General features: G+C 45.9%; 1 protein-coding gene across 1 annotated transcript in view; it reads right to left on the bottom strand.

The window, feature by feature from the left end:
* Nucleotides 1-18,347, bottom strand: part of R3HDM4 (R3H domain containing 4) — a 236,759-nt gene that overhangs the window by 103,797 nt on the left and 114,615 nt on the right. The window contains exon 4 of the mRNA XM_086946720.1: nucleotides 5,484-5,607. Within this exon, the coding sequence (XP_086802846.1) occupies nucleotides 5,484-5,607 (124 nt within the window). The remainder of the gene's footprint in view (nucleotides 1-5,483; nucleotides 5,608-18,347) is intronic.

Here is an 18,347-nt window from a genome sequence, read left to right as displayed (position 1 = left end):
GTACAGTATGTGCGAGAGCACACACAACCTCGCCGCTAGCTGTAGAAGAAAGTATAACTTTTCAGTAGAATATCTTCGCGTTCAAAGAAATACATCCATGCCGCTTGCTGTACAAGAACATCACTTTTGTGTGCACAATATGTTCGAGTACACACACACCCTCGCCGCACAAGTATATCAGTGTTTTGTGTACAATATGTTTGAGTACACAGACACACATCCATGCTGCACAAATGAATCAGCGTTGTGTACAGTATGTTCGTGTACACAGACACACATCCATGCTGCACAAATGAATCAGCGTTGTGTACAGTATGTTCGTGTACACAGACACACATCCATGCTGCACAAATGCATCAGCGTTGTGTACAGTATGTGTTCGAGTGCACAGACACAGACCCTCGCCGCGTGCTGCACAGGCACGCCTCACATAAATATGAAAGTTCACGGAGGTGTGCTGCAGCGGGGAAATAAATACGATCGGGAGGTTTTCCACGACGACGAAGGGCTGTCTGTGTCAGTGTGTCGTACGTCATTTTTGTTACTTTTGAAAGTTTCTGTCGTTACTCGTTTCGCTCGTACAACGAAACGCCTCCGGTCTCTATCCCTCTATTTGCTGTCTATCCAAGTACGAGTTTTCTGCCACACATTCACGATGTTTCACACGTAATATGCTTGGAGTAGAGTATTTTGAGGTTGTGTGTGAGTGTGTGTATATATATATATATATATATATATATATATATATATATATATATATATATATATATATATATATATATACATATACATATACATATACACACACGCACTCAAACAGACACGTGTGTGTCTAGACCTGCAAAGTGTAATGTGATATTTTAGGTCTCGCGGCCAATTAAGTTTAAATTCTCACTAAAATATACCAGGGCTGTGCCCATTTGTGAGGGGTTTTCATTGCTGACTCGACCGCTCTAGCTGTCGTAAAAAGCGAACATTATCCGGCGGGGGCGAGGAGAGGGGGGGAGGGAGATGCCGGGGAGGAATGGGGGGGCAGTTTAAAACACACAAAATGACTCGTTTCACTGCACTCCATCCAAACACCTCACATGGTAATGGAAGGCGTTTTCAACACGAATCCTTCCAAACCAACAATAACAACCCGGCCCTCTGGCCAAACTGATCAGGGACGTAGTGGCATGGTCATTAAGACCGGTGGGGGGGCTTCAGATATCCCGACAAACATGCTGGCATATACTGTTAAAATAGATTATATGACCAGCAGGGGCTTGACAGAGGCCTACGGCGCGATGGAAAGGGAGAGGAATGCGGATTGGTAGGGGCACTAAGTAAGAGAAAATACAATATTTCGCAAAATAAGCAACATTTTTAAGTAATTTCAAAGCAAAGGGAGAGAGCGCTTGGTACATTTGTGTCTGCGTGTATGCAAACATTCCTGGTGAAATCCATAAGACCAGTGGTCGAAGTGGGATAAAAACAAGCACTGGTGTTGCCAATAGGTCTCGCAGTAGGAAAGTTGGAGCTATTACAATTGCAAATAACAATGCCTTTTATTTTTGTTTTCATTTTAAAAACATAAAGGGCTTTGTCATTTACAAAACCAATAGCTCCAACTTTCATACTGCGAGACCTATTGGCAACGCCAGTGCTTGTTTTTTTACTGCTTTTTCCTGCTTTTTTTCTTCGAAGTACTCACAAAGATCTGATTGTCCACTCAATGGTCCATGCTGCGATCAATATACAAACGGAGGGCTCGCTTGAGATTGAAGCAATGCAGTCTGTCCTTCTCATTCAAGGAGTGAGGCGGAATGTCGGAAGGACGATAGCATGTCCGACATGAATGGGTATTACCACTTGAGGCAGGAATGCAGCTCGTGTCCTCAAAACCAGTTTGTCAGGAAAAAATTCGGCGTAAGGTGGGTGAACTCAGAGTGTCCGAGGTTCACTCAGACACCGAACTGATATATGACAATTAAAAACACAGTTTTTTAATTTTAAAAGGCTCCGTGGACAACTGTGGATTGGCTCAAATGGGGTGCACATAAGGAAGATAAGGACGAGATTTAAGTCCCACACTGTGACATAAAAAAGGACTCTGGCAGAAACAAATGTTGCAAACCTTTGAGGAACCTCATCACAACAGGTAATTTAAACAAATAAGGCTGATCCACCGACTGCACAAAAAAAAAAAAAGACGGTAAAAAGCCTCTAACAATGCCCAATACAAGAACTTGCTGGGACAAAAAATAAACAACAATACCTCCGACAGTTCACCATGCAGCAGGTCAATCTGGCGGCGGTCTCTATGGACCTCGATCTGATGCAACATTAACGATGGACCAGGAAATTCGGGTTGTATCCAAGAACCAGATTCAGCATCTGCACTTCAGAAATTCAGAAGTGAGATCAAGTGGCACATTGACTTGAACTGCGAAGAGGATCTGCCACAGAAGCATCACTTTCAACTTAAGAGTGGTCATGGCGTGGTGTCGTCTGAAGTTTGACAACTCAAGTTTCGCCGTAAGGTCTCCTGTGTCCTTCAGCTTCATCTGGACACAGTCGCCTCAGGTCCTGGAGTCGTGTTACGACCTCAGGCACCCCAGCCATACCTCGTGGTGGGGGGGGGGGTACACAGGGGGGGGGGGCATGGGGTCTGGCACAGGAATGTGTTTGCAAGAGGCCCTACAAGATTTAAACCTGGTCTTTTTTTGAGACGTGCAAACTGGTAAAAGAGGCTATCATGGAAGTTGTCGGTTTTGTATAAACAAATAAAAACATTGAAACAACGGCTGAGCCTCAGTGTGCAGAGAAAATGTTCTGAATGTATATAGAAAAACAAATTAGGAGAAGCTGCCTGGAGGTATCTGGGCTTGAAAAGATTTGAATAGATCTTAAGGAGTTCACGATGATGCCCGAGAGGCTAAAGAAGTGTTTTTACAAATAAATTATCAGGGTTCTGAATTTTTGCAACCCTGGCTGGGACAGCGAATTAAGTTATGAAGCAATTACATTGGCTGATGTAGTATGGACCTATGGTGGGAACAGCTTGAAGTCAAATGATAAAGTTGCAAACTGACATTTCAGTCACATTTGTATTATTCCAAATAAATCAATGCATGCCCCCTCACTACTTACTGGTGACCTTGAAAAGTGTTATTAACAGTAAGATGGCGCCTCAAACACCACAGGTCTCTCAGCATCCAAGATCAGGCCATAGAATCCTATTTATATAAGAATGACACCCTGCTGGACCTTCGCCTCCTTCATGTTTTTTGTAAATGTTTTGATTGGGTGTCACAACAGGATTAATACAGGCAGCCAGTTGGGCCGTGTGAAAGAACATATTGGCCTAGTGCACATATTGATTAAGCACTGGATTTAGAAAATGCAATACTTAAGCACATTGCATGGTAATAAAGAGTCTCTGAAGTTTGAACAGCGGACACAAGCAGATGATTCTGCCATGTAGTTGCAAGGCACCCAACTGGGGGCAGGCTGGAACTGGGGGTAGAGGGCCACAAGAGGTGGCGGTGGCAGGCAGGGTCTAGTGTGGAAGGGACCCCTGAGTATACGTGGGTAAGTGATCAGAGCGGGGATTATGGTGGTGTGTGGGGTAAGCTTCCTGGGTCCTATGTGATCTTGGGTAAGGGGTTATCGTGGGCAGGGAGACATGGCCCACAGAAAAAGGTGCATGGGGTCAGTGAGGCGAAACTGGGGTATTGAGTGCAGAGACTCGAGAAGGGAGCAACCGGAGTATAATGTGAAGTGAAGGTAGTTCATGGGGGTGGGGGGAGGGGGTCATTGTTTCGCAGGTGCTGCAAAAAGTGAGTGAGACGGGTAACCCATTTGGGGGGAAATAGGTCGCTTACGCAGGTTTGCGAACCTCCTCATATTGGAGGGCCTTTTCCTCTTCCCCCCCCATTTTCGCAATGTTTATGCAAAGCTGCCACTGTGTATGCCACCCTGGATTTCCAACTGAAGTATGAGCACAAAAAGCGCCAAGGCTGCGAAGCGCGTCCACTCTTTTTGTTGTTTCCTGCGCTTATAGATACCTAAAGCACATTACCTACTGTAGAACTGAGTGAATTGAGTGCCCAAAGCATATGGCTTATATCTGCACCTTGGGGTAATACCATTTTAATTGTGCAGAGGTCAGGTAGGCCAAGTGAAGCATAAAGAATTGTATATTTTTTAAAGCAAGCGTTTCTAGAGACAAGCTAGGGGAATTCCAGTGCCTGCTCCCATTCTTTGCCACTTAGTACAGTTTCCCGCCTTCATAGCCTACTCTACCTAGCTATTCCTGAACCGCAGAATTTTGTGATCAGCTGCATTTTCAACAAGTTTAGACGTTTTAGGATGCCTCTTCCAATGCAAAAAGTGCCAAGAACACTTAAGGTCACAGAATAATACAATTAAATACACAAACTATCCACAAACACCTTGCGGGTGGGAATATGCAATGCATATTTAAACAAAAATACAGATGTTATTGCCATTCAGTTAACTGCAATACTTCTAGAGAAATCAACTAAAAGTCCAATGTCCAGCGAAGCCCAATCTGTTCTCTCCACAGAAAAGTAAGGTTTCAGCAATCTGACCCACCAGTCTCTGGGCCATGAAGCTCCTGGATTCAAGAGGATGCGCTATGTTCCATGCCAGCTTAGGCAGGAATCCTTCAGTCAAAAGATGGGCACACAATTGTTTTTGGCCTTCTAGAGACACTAACCAGCCGCAAACTGGACAGAGGGGAAGAGAGCTCACAAAGCGAGCGCGTCTTAATCCATGTTGGTCAAACTACATAATCATGTTTTGAAAGTAATCTTAACTAAAGTCCCACATTTCAAGTAAAAGTTTCTATTCTAGAAAGGCTTGTAATAGCTAGCGGCCAGGCTGATGAACCCATCTCGTAATTGTATGAAGGGAAACATTTCAAGCAGGTAGGGCTCCTCTCAAATTGTTCCTGCGAAACAACCAGAGATCAACTGGGATGAGAGGACACTTTTCACCGAGGAAATATTTCAAAGTATCAACTTCAGCTCACCTCCTCGTCCTACCAAAGATATATTGCTTCATGTTACCTACATTGAATTATGGCATGGCCGTCCTGGGAAAAATAAATCTCCTTTCTCTAGAGAAAGTGAAAAGCGAAAAAGTGGGCTGGAGGAAGTAAAAAAAATGTTTTTATTTCAAAATTCAAAAACGATTTTCTAATGGAAAAAATGACGCTGCTTTAAGTCCATTTTGTGACATCTGTACTACGAGTTTTTAGGCTTAGAACATGCAGTGAATCTTGGCAGTCTAGCCTATGAAAAAGGGAAACAGAACAGTAAGAGTTTAGACAACTCTATAGTGGAGGTCCACAAACTGGAAAAAAGCCTTCCATTTTAAGACAAGAGAGATAATAAACTATCACATTGATTTGGTTGAGTGACCTGCTGTGGTTTACCCTCACTTCCCATACACCCTCAAGGAAGTATACAAACCTTTCCTTTTGTCCTCCATCTTGGGGCCCAGCTTCCCGTTTGGCTTTCTTCGTGTCTCCTCCTCCAGAAAGCGAATGACTCTCTCCTGTTCTTCACCTGAACGGTTCATGAAATCATTCCAGATCTAGGAGAACAGGAATAGACGGTTTCAGTGGAGCACACATTACAGCTAACAAGTCCTTTATCCTTTTAGTCCAGTTAGAAGTCTGCTTTGAAGACACATGACCATTCCCTGTGACTGGAAACACCAATCCTTTTACATTCAAGCCCCATGAGTCCCTGGGTAGGGTTTCTGCACCTAAAATATGTCCTTTGTTACAGCCTGAGCCCAAGCTCTGCACCCTCTAGTCTAATCTCAACATCTTCAATGTCTGCGAGTTTCAAGAAGGGATGGACTTCTATCCCACACTGGCCACACACGCAATCCAATCCACTCACTGGTAGAAACTACATGTACAAGGCACACACTCAAATTCGTGGTTTGCTTGGGAAGCAGGCATGTCACGGTGAGAAACTATCACAACACTAGAACATATTACTTAACCACTTAGGACTCCACCTAACTCAACCAGCCCAACGCAAAACTGGGCTATTATACGGTGCAACAACATCATCATTCTTGAAGCTAAAATCATACACGGATACATTTCAGTACTACACCACAAACATCGAAAGTAAAATATTTTAAATCAATACATAGTTTTACAAAAAGAAACATCATAAAAGCATGTAAGTATGGGAGTTCAACATGCCACAAACGACAATGAACAACGTTTTTAGTGCAGAGGTGAAGTGTCAGATAGAACACATATCAGGAATGATACCTGTGGAAAAAGGGACAAAAAGGACTCAAAACTTGCACTCAAAACACTAGCCAGAAACCACGATACATAAAAACGCAGTTTAGATATAGATAACAGTTGCAAATATAAAAATGCAGGTCTGATCTGTCTACAATTCAGAGGAAACAAAAGGGGCCTTATGTACTTATGGTGAAGGGAAGTGAGTCTGGAGCAAATAAACATTCAGTGCAGGGTATCATAGAATAATATAATGTCGCATGTAGAAGGAAGCAATTCAAAGGTTTGCACCAGACCCCCCTTTGGGAACATCAGCTGATGGAATACGCCCAGTCTAAAATAAGTCAAAAGATGACAATGATGGTTGGGCATTTTCGAAAGGTGATGGGGCTCAATCCCACTAACAAATGTTGCTATTATGTATTTACTCATCGACTGCTTGGTTAAAGCAGAAGATTCTCGTTCAGCTGCCACCCTATGGGCGAAGACCTGCTTAACCCAGGCGAGTTCTTTTTCCCCCCCAATGCCCTCAGGATCAGAAAAGAAACCGGGTCTCCCTAGATCTTTGAAGGTGGATTTTATATAGTGGAACCATGGTATGTGAGATGCGTCACTCAGAGACAAACACCCCAGAGAAGTGATCTGATTAAATTTAACTCCTTGTACCAAACTGAGCACCAAGGTAAAAGCGGGCGAAGCCAAATACAATCCGTAATAAAATTCATGCCCAGTTCTTCATGTATAATTTCGAAAGGGATGCCTTGTCCCAAGGCCAAAAGACCCCACAAAAACCTGTGTTCTGTCACCCGAATTGGATCATTAGGTGCATAACCCCAAATCTCATACCCAAAAGTAACATTATGGATGCCTTTGGACTTGCAACCATCTGTCAATTTTAAGGATCTGCGTCCAAGGTGACTAGCAAATTCATTCAAGCCGGCAATCACACTCTTTAAGCTCCCTACATTTTTCATAATCAGTGGCTGCTAAGTAACAGTAGAATTAAGTAAAACCCACTGGTAGGAAAAGTTTTCCAACTTACATAAACTCTATTCCTGGGCTAAGAAACTGGATGTTTTCGTATTCGTAGGGACAACCACCATAAAATGTGTGATTTTTTTAAATGTAGTGGACAAATCTATACTGTCCATAAAAACAATAAATAAATCTAAAAGCCGCTGTAGGCTTCTGGCTGTGCGAACGATTAATACCACATCATCGGCACATAAAAGCACAGGAATCGGTCTACACCTACTCTGGGGAGATCAAGGCCGCTGATGGTTGTCACCCCTTCCACACGATTGATGTACAGTAACAAGAAAGGGGCGAGGATACAGCCCTGTTGAACGCCTCTTTTTACATTAAATGGCTGGGTGGCATTCCCAGTCACTCCACATGTAACCACACCTGTCAGGCCATTACTGATCTCTCAAAAAAGAGAAAAGAGCCGGTTCGACCCCCATGGACACCTGCTCAGCCCAGAGCTTATCCCTGTTAACTTTCTCAAAGGCTGAGCAAACATCCATAAAGGCCAAATGTACCGAGCCCCTGCAAGCCTCTGTGCATTTGGAGATCAAAAAGCATACATTTAAATTCTGCTCTACAGCTCCTCTTCTGGGCCTAAACCCATATTGTAGGTTAAAAAGAACGTTATTATCATTGGTCCAGCTAGTCACTCTCTACAGGATGACTCTCCCTATGATTTTCATTTCTATATCCACGAGACAGGTCGGCCTCTAACAGGCCGGGTCAGTTCTGTCTCCTTTTTATACACTGTGACTATTACTGGCTAGCCCCAGGCTTCGGGTAGGGGTCCACAGATAGCCGCATTAACCTGCAGGCTGATAGCAGGAGTCCACCGGTCCACTAGAGACTTCAGCAGGTCACCTGGGACCCTACTGGCTCCTGGTGCCTTGCCCAGGAGTCAATCAATCAATAAATCATAACATCTGCATAGTGCACTACTCACCCGGAAGGGTCTCAAGGCGCTTGGGGGGAGGGGTCCGCTACTGCTCGAACAGCCAGGTCTTGAGTTGTCTCCTGAAGGCGAGATGGTCCTGTGTCAGCCGGAGGTGGATGGGGAGGGAGTTCCATGTCTTGGCGTAAGGATATGAAAACAAGTTACTTACCTGTAACTTTGGTTCCCCAGTTTTGGTAACTTTCATAGATTCCCATGCTTTGTATCATTCCCACGTCGTCGGAATGGGAGCCTCAGTAAATAAAAAATACCATAGCAGTAAGTACAAAAGAGAAAACTAGGCCTAATCTCATTTTGTAGCCTATCCGCCTTTTTTTGTAAAAGAGACCAAGAATTCTGTAACAACCAATCAGAACTGCCTCACCCCTTAGAACCCTCCTGAGAGAGCCTCAGCGCCTCAGATTTTCGTAGCCGTTGTGCACCAGCCACTATCTCAGGAAAAAGGCTGAGCTTTCCCAGGGGAGGAGGTTTGGCGCATGGGAATCTATGAAAGTTACCAATACTGGGGAACCAAAGTTACAGGTAAGTAACTTGTTTTCTTACCCCAGTATTGGAACTTTCATAGATTCCCAAGCATTTGTATCAGAGTAGCTAGCAGTAAGTCCTAAACGCACATTTTGTTACAAGAATATCACCACCTTGCCACATAGATACTCACATTGGAAAATCAAATATATAAATATATACTTGTTACATTAGCAAGGACTATCACAAGTGATACAAAATGTGCAACACAGGAAGGAGGGATTGTAGGGAAAGCTCACCTCTCATTGAAAAAGATTCCTCAAGACTGCCTGTCCAACAGCTGTATCATTCTTCGTAGAAGAATCCAGGCAATAGTGCTTCGTGAAGGTATGCGTACTGCTCCACGTCGCTGCCCTGCAGATGTCCTTGATAGGGACTCCTGAAAATAGAGCCACTGACGAAGCCACTGATCTTGTGGAATGTGCATGGACTCTTCTCTCGAGCGGTTTGCCCGCTTCTTGATGGCAGAACTGAATAGCACTGGAGATCCAGCGAGAAATGCTGTGTTTGGACAGCGGCACTGTAGGAGACGAACAGTTGTGAGGATTTCCTAAAAGGTTTCGTGCGCTCCAAATAGAACTTTAGACACCTTTGAACGTCCAAAGAATGTAAGGACCTCTCTGCTGGAGTAGTAGGTCGCGGGAAAAAAAAGACTTAAAAATCAATTGTTCATTCAGATGGAACTAAGACGGAACCTTCGGGATGAACTTTGGATTTGTCCGCAGGATCAAGACATCCCACTTGAATTGTAGGAAGGGCTCCACGGTTGTCAGCGCCTGGAGCTCACTAATCCGTCTGGCCGATGTCAATGCCAACAGAAGAGCTAGCTTCCAAGACAGGAATTTAAGGTCCGTTTTGTGAATGGGTTAAAATGGTGCTCTCATTAGCTGAGCCAAGACCAAATTAAGTTGCCAGACAGGTGGAGGACGGCGGACTGGAGGAAAAACTCTGAACAGGCCTTTCAAGAACTGCTCGACAATCCTAGCGGACCAAAGCGAAGGACCTGAAGACGTCCGTCTGAACCTCGAGATGGCTGCCAGATGAACTTTAACAGAAGAATGAGCCAATCCAGATTTAGCCAGCGATAGGATACATGGCAAAATCTGATGCGGAGCAGAAGTGTAAGGGTGAAGATGTTGTTTCTGACACCAGAGGCAGAACCTCTTCCATTTTGCCCTATAAGTTCTGTTCGTAGTTTGAGCTCGAGCTTGAGACAAGATGTCCCTACACTCCTTGGTGAGGTTCAAATTCTGAAATTCCCTGTACTCAGGAGCCACGCTGTCAAGTGAAGCGAGCTCGGGTTCGGATGGAATACTTGACCCTGAGACCTCGTCAACAGAGAAGGAACCGGCTGCAGGCAAATTGGATGGTCCTGAGACAGCAGGAGGAGTTCTGTGTACCAGAACTGTCGGGGCCACGCCGGTGCAATCAAGATCATTCTGCACGGCTCCACTTTGGCTTTCCTGATCAAACTCGAGATTAGGGGTATCGGAGGAAAAGCGTAAAAGAATGCGCCGTACCAGGCAATCGAAAGCTCGTTCCCCAGGGACCCCGGATGGTGATCCCTGCTTGCATAGAATCGGCATTTGGTGTTCTTCGGGGTTGCAAACAGGCCTATGGTCGGGATCCCCCAGACCGAGAACACCTCCTCCAGAATGGTCCAGAATGGTTTGGTCTAACTCCCATTCGTGACGGAACGATTTTTGACGACTCAGCGCATCCGTTGTTCTATTGAGCGAACCTGCGAGGTGTTCCGCTGTCAGAGCAATATTGTGAAGAATAACCCAATCCCAAATCTACTCAGCTTCTCTGGAGAGAATCTCGTCCTGCCCTGCTTATTGATATAGTGCATGGCCGTTGTGTTGTCCATCCGGACCAGCACTGAACAATTCTGAATTCATGCAAAAAAGCCTGCAAGGCTAACCGAATGGCTTTGAGTTCTAACAGGTTGATGTGGCACTTGCGTTGAACTGGATCCCAGTGACGGCTCACGTGCAGCTCTTGGAGAACCGCTCCCGAGCCTTCTAACGAGGCGTCCGTGGTGAGAACCATGGGAGACGGAGGAAGCGTGAATGTTAATCCTTTTGCGATGTTGTCTTTCACCAACCACCAGCCGCATGCTTTTTTCATTGCTGGGGTTACCGTAATCCTGTCGTCGAAAGAGCCCTCCACCTGGCACCATTGTTTGTCGAGCTGCTCTTGCAGTGGACGCATTCGCAGCCTGCAATGTGGAATCAATGGTATGCAGGATGAGATCGATAAAAGCAGGAACTTGTAGAACCGTACTGATAGGGATTTCCTCTTTAGCAAGAGGCGAGCCGATCGCATCAATTTGCTTTGACGTTCCTCCGTTGGGTAAGCCTTGCAGTGTTTCGTGTCCAGAATGGATCCCAGAAACTTTGCTGACCTGGATGGTTGAAGGACCGATTTGTCCTTGTTGAGCCGAAGGCCCAGGTGGTTGAACAGTTGAATGCAGGTCGAAATGGCTTTGGAAGTTCCCTAGAAAGATGGAGCCTTGACCAGACAGTCGTCCAGGTAGGGAAAAACTTCCAGATATTGTTTCCTGAGGAATGCTGCCACTGGAGACAACACCTTTGTAAATATCCTTGGTGCAGACCGGAGACCAAAAGGAAGTACTTTGAACTGAAAATGGCTCTTCCCTACTGTGAGGCGCAAGTATTGCCTGTGAGCTGGATGGATAGGCACATGGAAATAAGCATCCTCTAAATCCAGAGTCGCCATGTAGTCTCCTGGATTTAGCAGACGAAGAATATCCAGAAGAGTGACCATCCTGAAGGATAGCTTGATGAGGCATGTGTTGAGCTCCCGTAGATCGAATATGGGGCGCCATTTTTCTGTTGTTTTGCGAACCATGAAGAACCTGGAATAAAACCCTGTCCCCCTTTGTGAGAGAGGTACAGGTTCTATTGCCCCCTTGATGAAAAGCTGGTGGGCTTCGAGACGTAGCAATCCCAGATGTTTCCACTCGTTGGCACCTGGAGCTCTGTTAGGAGGAAGATGTTGAAATTCCAACGTGTGGCCAATCTGAACGATATTCAGGACCCACTGATCCGATGTAATAACTTTCCAACTGCTTAGACAATGAGAAATCCTGCCCCCCACTGATGTAATCGGAGGGGTAGGAACAGCAGAAAGAGCCGTGAGGCCGCTATTGACGTTTGGAGTTATCCTGTCATTGACAATTTTGGCGCCCTCTCTGTGATTGGCGAGAGAAAGACGCCAACTGGCCTTGGCGTTGATTGGAGTATTGGGGTTTGTAAGATTGGGAGGATTGCGAATATGATGAGCACCGCTGTTGGTTGCCACCTCTGTATGAGGAAAAACCTCTCCCTCTCGGACCTTTGAATGGAACTTTGCGATAGTTCAATGACCCCAAGGACTTCGCAGTGTCCGTGTCCTTTTTGATGCCTTGAAGGGCTTCATCGACATGCTTTCCGAAAAGCATGTCCCCATCGTATGGCAAGTCTAAAATTTTGTTCTGGACATCCTGGCGAAACCAGGTTGCCCGCAGCAAGCCCCAGCGCCTTAACACAGCTGAACCCGTCAGGGCACGAAAAGCAGTAGTCGCTATATCCATAGCACAGTCTATCACCTCCGAAGAGGAACGCTCTCCTTCCATCAGAACTTTCCTGGCCTTATCTTTCGCTGCATCTGGAAGCTGATCCACAAACGGGGATAAATCACACAACATCTGGCGATCATACCTGCCCAAGATGGCAAGAGCATTAGAAGCTCGAACTAGTAAGCTGACCATGGTAGAGAATCTTTTGCCCACATTGTCCAGACGTCTCCCTTCTTTGTCTGGCGGTGTTGTAAGTGGCGTCGATGTTTTTTTTTTATATAAACGTTTTTATTTGCATTTTTTCATATTGCAATGAAACAGACATGTCATCAGCGGTAAACCTTCCCCATCCCCATCCAGAACAACGATACATCACTGAATTTCCCACCCCTCATTACAAACATTGTTGGTGGTATTTCACTCTGGCGTGTCTTATCCAAGTGCCCCCTGACCCCTCCTACCTCTGAATGTGACTTCTTCCCACCTCCCTCACAGCCCCCCATCCATGCCTCTATATTTCCTCCACTTACTCCAGACCCTACCAAATTTCTTGGGGCATCCCCGTGCTTTGTATGTGACCCTTTCAGCTGCCATGTATAGGTCTAGGCCTCGTTGCCACTCCTCTGGCTGCGGTGGTTCGGCTGCCCCTAGCACTTTGCCACGTCCCTCTTGGCGACCACCAGAGCCAGGACTAGGAAGATCAACAGAGGTCGGGCGAGATCTACGTCATTTGTCATGCTCAGCAGTACTAGTTTTGGATCTGTCGGCAAGGGTGTTTCCAGTACTTTGCCTAGTTCATTCAGAATCCCCAACCAGTAAACCCGAATCCTTGAACATAGCCATACTATATGGTAGAAGTCCCCTCCCTCTTGTCCGCATCGTAGAAATTTTGTATCTCCTATTTTCCCAATTCTATGTAGGCGCACTCTATCCAGATAGGTCCTGTGGAGGATATTGAACTGTATTAGCCTCAGCCTGGATTAAATTGCTACTTCCCTTGCTACTTCCCTTGCTACTTCCCTTGGATGCATAAGCACAGTGTCCCAATCCACCTCCTCCATTTCTCCCACATCATTCTCCCATTTAGTACTCAGGGTACTGATCCTGTCCAGCATGTTGTTCATAAGGGTCCTATATGAAAGGACACTGCCCTCTCCGGAATTTGTTCCTGTAAGAGGCGGCCCTCCAGGGGCGAGCATTCAGGCAGCTCGTCTGCTGTGATCTCTTCTGCCCTCCACGCATGTCTCAGTTGAGTGTACCTAAAGTGCTGTGTGGGGAGCAGTGCAAATTCCGCCCTTAGGGCTGTGAACGAATTCAGAGCCCCTTTCTTAATCACATCTCCCAGGGTCGAGATACCTATGTCATCCCATTTTTTATTCAATTTAGTCAGCCAGGTGCAGTGCCATATGGGCGTTTGCCTGGATAGCTTCTTTTCCCATCCAATGGCCTTTCCGCTTTACTCCAGAGCCCCAGCGTGAGCCTCGTGGCTGGCAGCAGCCGCCCTTTCCCTGTGCCCCCGTACAGGTAGTAATTATATGGGTGGGGACCCATCGTGTACCGCTCTAATGCGTATGTGGGGTGGTTAGCAAGGCATGGAACCAGTCATTTATGGCCACCAGGTGTTCTGCCCAATAGTAGGCCTCTGGGTTGGGAAGTGAGATCCCCCCATTATATTGGTGTCGCTGTAGAGTTGTCAGCACCACTCTAGGTCTTTTGCCGAGCCAAAGATAAGTGCAGACTTCCGAGTTCAGTTCCTGAAACACCTTCCGGGGGAGGGGGTAGTATTAGTTTTGAAATTCGTATAGGAGCTTGGGCAGCGTTATCATTTTGAACATAGCCGCACGTCCTAGAAGCGCGAGGGGAAGGAGCCTCCACCTGCTCGCATCTTCTATGAAATTACGCATAATTCGTACGACATTCTTGTCATAGGAGGTGGGTCTCTCTAGCGTCATAAAGATGCCAAGGTAGGTGAAGCCCACCGCCGTCGTTTGTAGCCTCTCCGGGAGGGCCGTCCATTCGTCCCGTCCTCGCGTCAATGGGTTTTTAGACTTGCTTTGTGCCGCTTGGGAAATGACGGAATCCGGTTTTGGTTGTCCAATCAAGCAAGCTGGACTGCCCTCTGGCGCTTTATACTTCTTCTCCAGCCGGGGAAGAACAGGAATGACTGTTGCCGGATTTTGCATGACCTTAATGCCTTCTGACCATACATGCTCTATAATAGGGATTGACCGAACAGACTTTCTGTAGGGCTCCTTAAAGTCATAAAGGAAGCAGTCTGAACAGAAGTAATCGGCAGGCCAAATCTCTTAGACGCCCTTTCCATAAGGTTATGGAAACCTCCAATATCAGCTGGAGGGGAGGTAGCCGTATCCGGCACAGGTGCATCCGGATCCTGAAGGTCATCATCATCATAACCTCTATCTGGATCATGAGAAAGGTCTTCCTGAAGATTCTCATCAGAGGAGACATTGTCATCTTGAACAGTCACCAGCTCTTGGTAACTTTCTCTGGTTTCTGGTTCCGTAACTTGTGAAACCACAGGTGTCACTGCCACCGCAGAAGCAGACTGAATAGGAGGAGAAGGAGGATGCTCCTGTTGTACTGTAGGTTGCAATGGAAACCTCTTCCTATAATCCTGTAACATTAACTGCAAGTCCGTAATTAAAGAAGACGGCACTGCCACCATCTCCTGGCGTAAGTTCTGTGGAGGCCTGTCTTGTTGGACATAATGGCGTCCTGCATCGTAGTATTCCTCCGAATCTGTATCTTGGCACTTTACTCTTAAGTCCGATGGGCTGTAGGCATCCCCATAAGGACCATCATCACCCTCGTCATCAGACTCATCGAACAACAGAGTGGGAGGCAAAGGTGTTACTCGTCTAGGAGAGGTCATCTCAGGAGTTATTTGTTGCCTTTTTAAGGAAATGCAGAGTTTTTGGATCGTCAACCTCGTCGTCGCCGGACTTGTCGGCGTAATCGTTGTCGATAGAATCATCGACGGGACAGTCGACGGAGGAATGGATCTCGTCGACTGAGTTTTCGTCGTCGACCGTGGATTGATCGTCGACGGAGTCATCGACGAGCTCGTCGTCATCACTATTAAAGCTGCCGTCGTCGACGACACTACCTTCGCTGACATAACCGTCGACGTTGAGAATGTAGACACCATCGTCGACGAGCAGGAAACAGGCACTTTAAACGTAGACGACGCCACCGTCGACGGAACCGTCGACGGAGCTATTCGAGAACTTTGATCTTTCTTTGAAACGGTCGTCGACGTACCTGCTGATTTCGTCGTCGACTGACGTGGTTTCTGGTCAGGCTTTCCTTCCTGAGGAACAGTAGAAGGTTTCTTGCCTTCCTTCTCCTTCTGAGATGGTGGGGAAGTAACAGAAATGTTTTTTTTCACATTCTTTGCGGTATCTGACTCCGCAGCCTGTCCCAGCCTCTCCTTTTGACCTCGGTGAGGAGATTTAATGGGACTAACCTTTTCAGACCTATCAGAGGTCTTTTATAAGGTTTTGACAGGTGGCTCAGTAGAAGTAGAAGGGGATGACCTACCCCTCTTTCTGGATCTTCTAGAGGACGCAGCTGATGAAGAGTCCTCATCGTCAGATGAAATAACTTCTTTACGTGATTTCATCTTTTGCAGCCAAGTTAACAGGCGGCCCTCCCTGTCTCTCAAGGTCTTCGTCGAGAAAGTCCTACAGATCTTACAATCTGTGGCCTTGTGGTCCGGTACAAGCAGTAGATACAGTCCTCATGCTTGTCCTCCACAAACAGCCTCTTTTTAGAACAAGTAGCACAAGCTCTAAATAGTGCCTTCTTCTCCTTGCCAGACATTGTAAATTTGAAGAAAAAGTCAAAGAATTCAAGTTGAAGAAAAAATCTGGCAGAGCTCAGTGGAGACTCCCTAGCACAACGTGCGGTAGAAAATCTGAGGCTCTCTCAGGAGGGTTCTAAGGGGTGAGGCAGTTCTGATTGGTTGTTACAGAATTCTTGGTCTCTTTTACAAAAAGAGGCAGATAGGCTACAAAATGAGATGAGGCCTAGGCCTAGTTTTCTCTTTTGTACTTAATGCTATGGTATTTTTTATTTACCGAGGCTTCCATTCTGACGACGGGGGAATGATACAAAGCATGGGAATCTATGAAAGTTCCAATACTGGGGCAAGATAGCATCTTGTACTTCTTCCCAGCGAATCATAAGCCTGTGAGTCTTTCGAGTGGACTAGGTTGAGGACTCAGGACAGTCACAGTCAGGGCACAAATCGTTTTTAGGTCCAGCCTAGCTTTGCAGAGCGCATGCACTGCTCGCTCTGCGAGGCATATTGTAGTAGTGTGTTTTAGAAGTGGAGTGGAAGCCCTGCCCATATTTTTCATTGGCTGGTGTCATTGTCTTTGGTAAATGCTGGCTTCTGATTCATAATAAGGCCTCTTAGTCCCTCCTTATTACCGCCCTATCTCCTTTTGTGACCGCTTATCAGGACTGGATCTTTTACATGCAGCGTTACACTGTCTCCTTCATTAGTATGTAAGCACTTTTTATTTTCATTCGGCCGCGAAGCGCAATGCAAATATAAAGAAGACAGGAAAGCTGTGAATGGAGCTGGCGGGTTCACGCGGTGATTAGCTGCGACGCAGCCCGCACTCTGTTCAGACAAAGTGCAAGGGAGGTCGAGGGGGCAAAGAGAAACAAACAGACCAATCCAGGCAGGCTCAGCTCTCCCGGGCCAAGAAGTGGTTGAAGGAGCGAGAAAAACAAGTCTGACCGTCGAGAGCTCTTCCAGACTGCAGACGGATCCAGGTGAGGTGGGGGCCAGAGCAGGAGCTTTGTGTGTGCTACAGACGTTGGGGAGCAAGAGGGTACCCCGCATGGTTAATGTTGCTTCTACGTGGCCAGCCCCCGTCCAACCCAGGTCTTGTCCCCCTTCCTTAGCTGCACTGGAATTTGGTACAACTGTACTGGGCTCACACAGGCCCAGGGCAGCACAGGCTGCAGCGGAGTACAATAGTTATTACCTTAATTACTGGAAAAGTAGCAAATATATTCAAAGTGGTATGCGGACAGAAAAAACCTGCAGGTATGATATGACTCAATGCATTAAATAGATTTACACCCTCCGTCACAGCGTCGGCTTGAGCTAAAACAACCAAAGCCTTAGCACACTGGAGTAGGTACGTCTTTTCATAGTAAGTTTTAAAGGCAGATCAATTTTCTCCCATGTATTTTGCACAACATGGCTGAAGCCTTGACCAGGCGTTGCAGCTCCATTCAAACTTCCCATATTTTAACTCATCATGTACTGACATGTATGAGAGATAGAGGGGTATAGAAGAGAGTGGCAGAGATATGATGTGCTCTGTTTGAAAGGCTGAATGAGTTCTTAATAAAACCTTACTCCTATGAAACCTGTGGGCGACCAAGTAGAGCAGAGGGCTTGGATCTTACTATCGCCATGGACAAATGTAATGATGCTACATTATTATTTTATTTCTAAAACACTGTCTTGCAGATATAGTTCTAGAATACACGTACCAAAAACCCTGAAAAATGAAATACATGAAACAGTAGGGTCAGGATAAAGAATCAAAGTAGGCCATCAAAAGAGGCGCAAAGTATGTAATAAAGTGCATTACTTAATGTGATCATCTTCTATAAAACCCTCAAACCTAAAGTTACACTGCTGTAGCATTTGATTAGCATTCCATTCAAACAATGATTCCACAATACAGTATAAAACAAACAATCAAAGTCTCAATATTAGCTAATGCATAGAATAAAACAGATCAATCAAAAAAATATTCTTGAAGGAATGGGGTTCTTATTTAGTGCATTGGCCTAAACTGAAAGAAAGACTAAAATTGGGAGACGAGGTTTAAATTAAAGAATGGCAAAGAGAGTCTGGTGCAGGAAGAAGTCAAGTCTTCAGACACTTCTTGAATGTCACTTCACTGTCTCTAGAGTACGGAGCACAT

Source organism: Lissotriton vulgaris, chromosome 12 (assembly GCF_964263255.1).
Source record: "Lissotriton vulgaris chromosome 12, aLisVul1.2, whole genome shotgun sequence".
In the NCBI taxonomy this organism is placed as follows: domain Eukaryota; kingdom Metazoa; phylum Chordata; class Amphibia; order Caudata; family Salamandridae; genus Lissotriton; species Lissotriton vulgaris.
The sequence above is the reverse complement of the archived record's forward strand: the minus strand, read 5'-3'. Positions and strand labels throughout refer to the sequence as shown.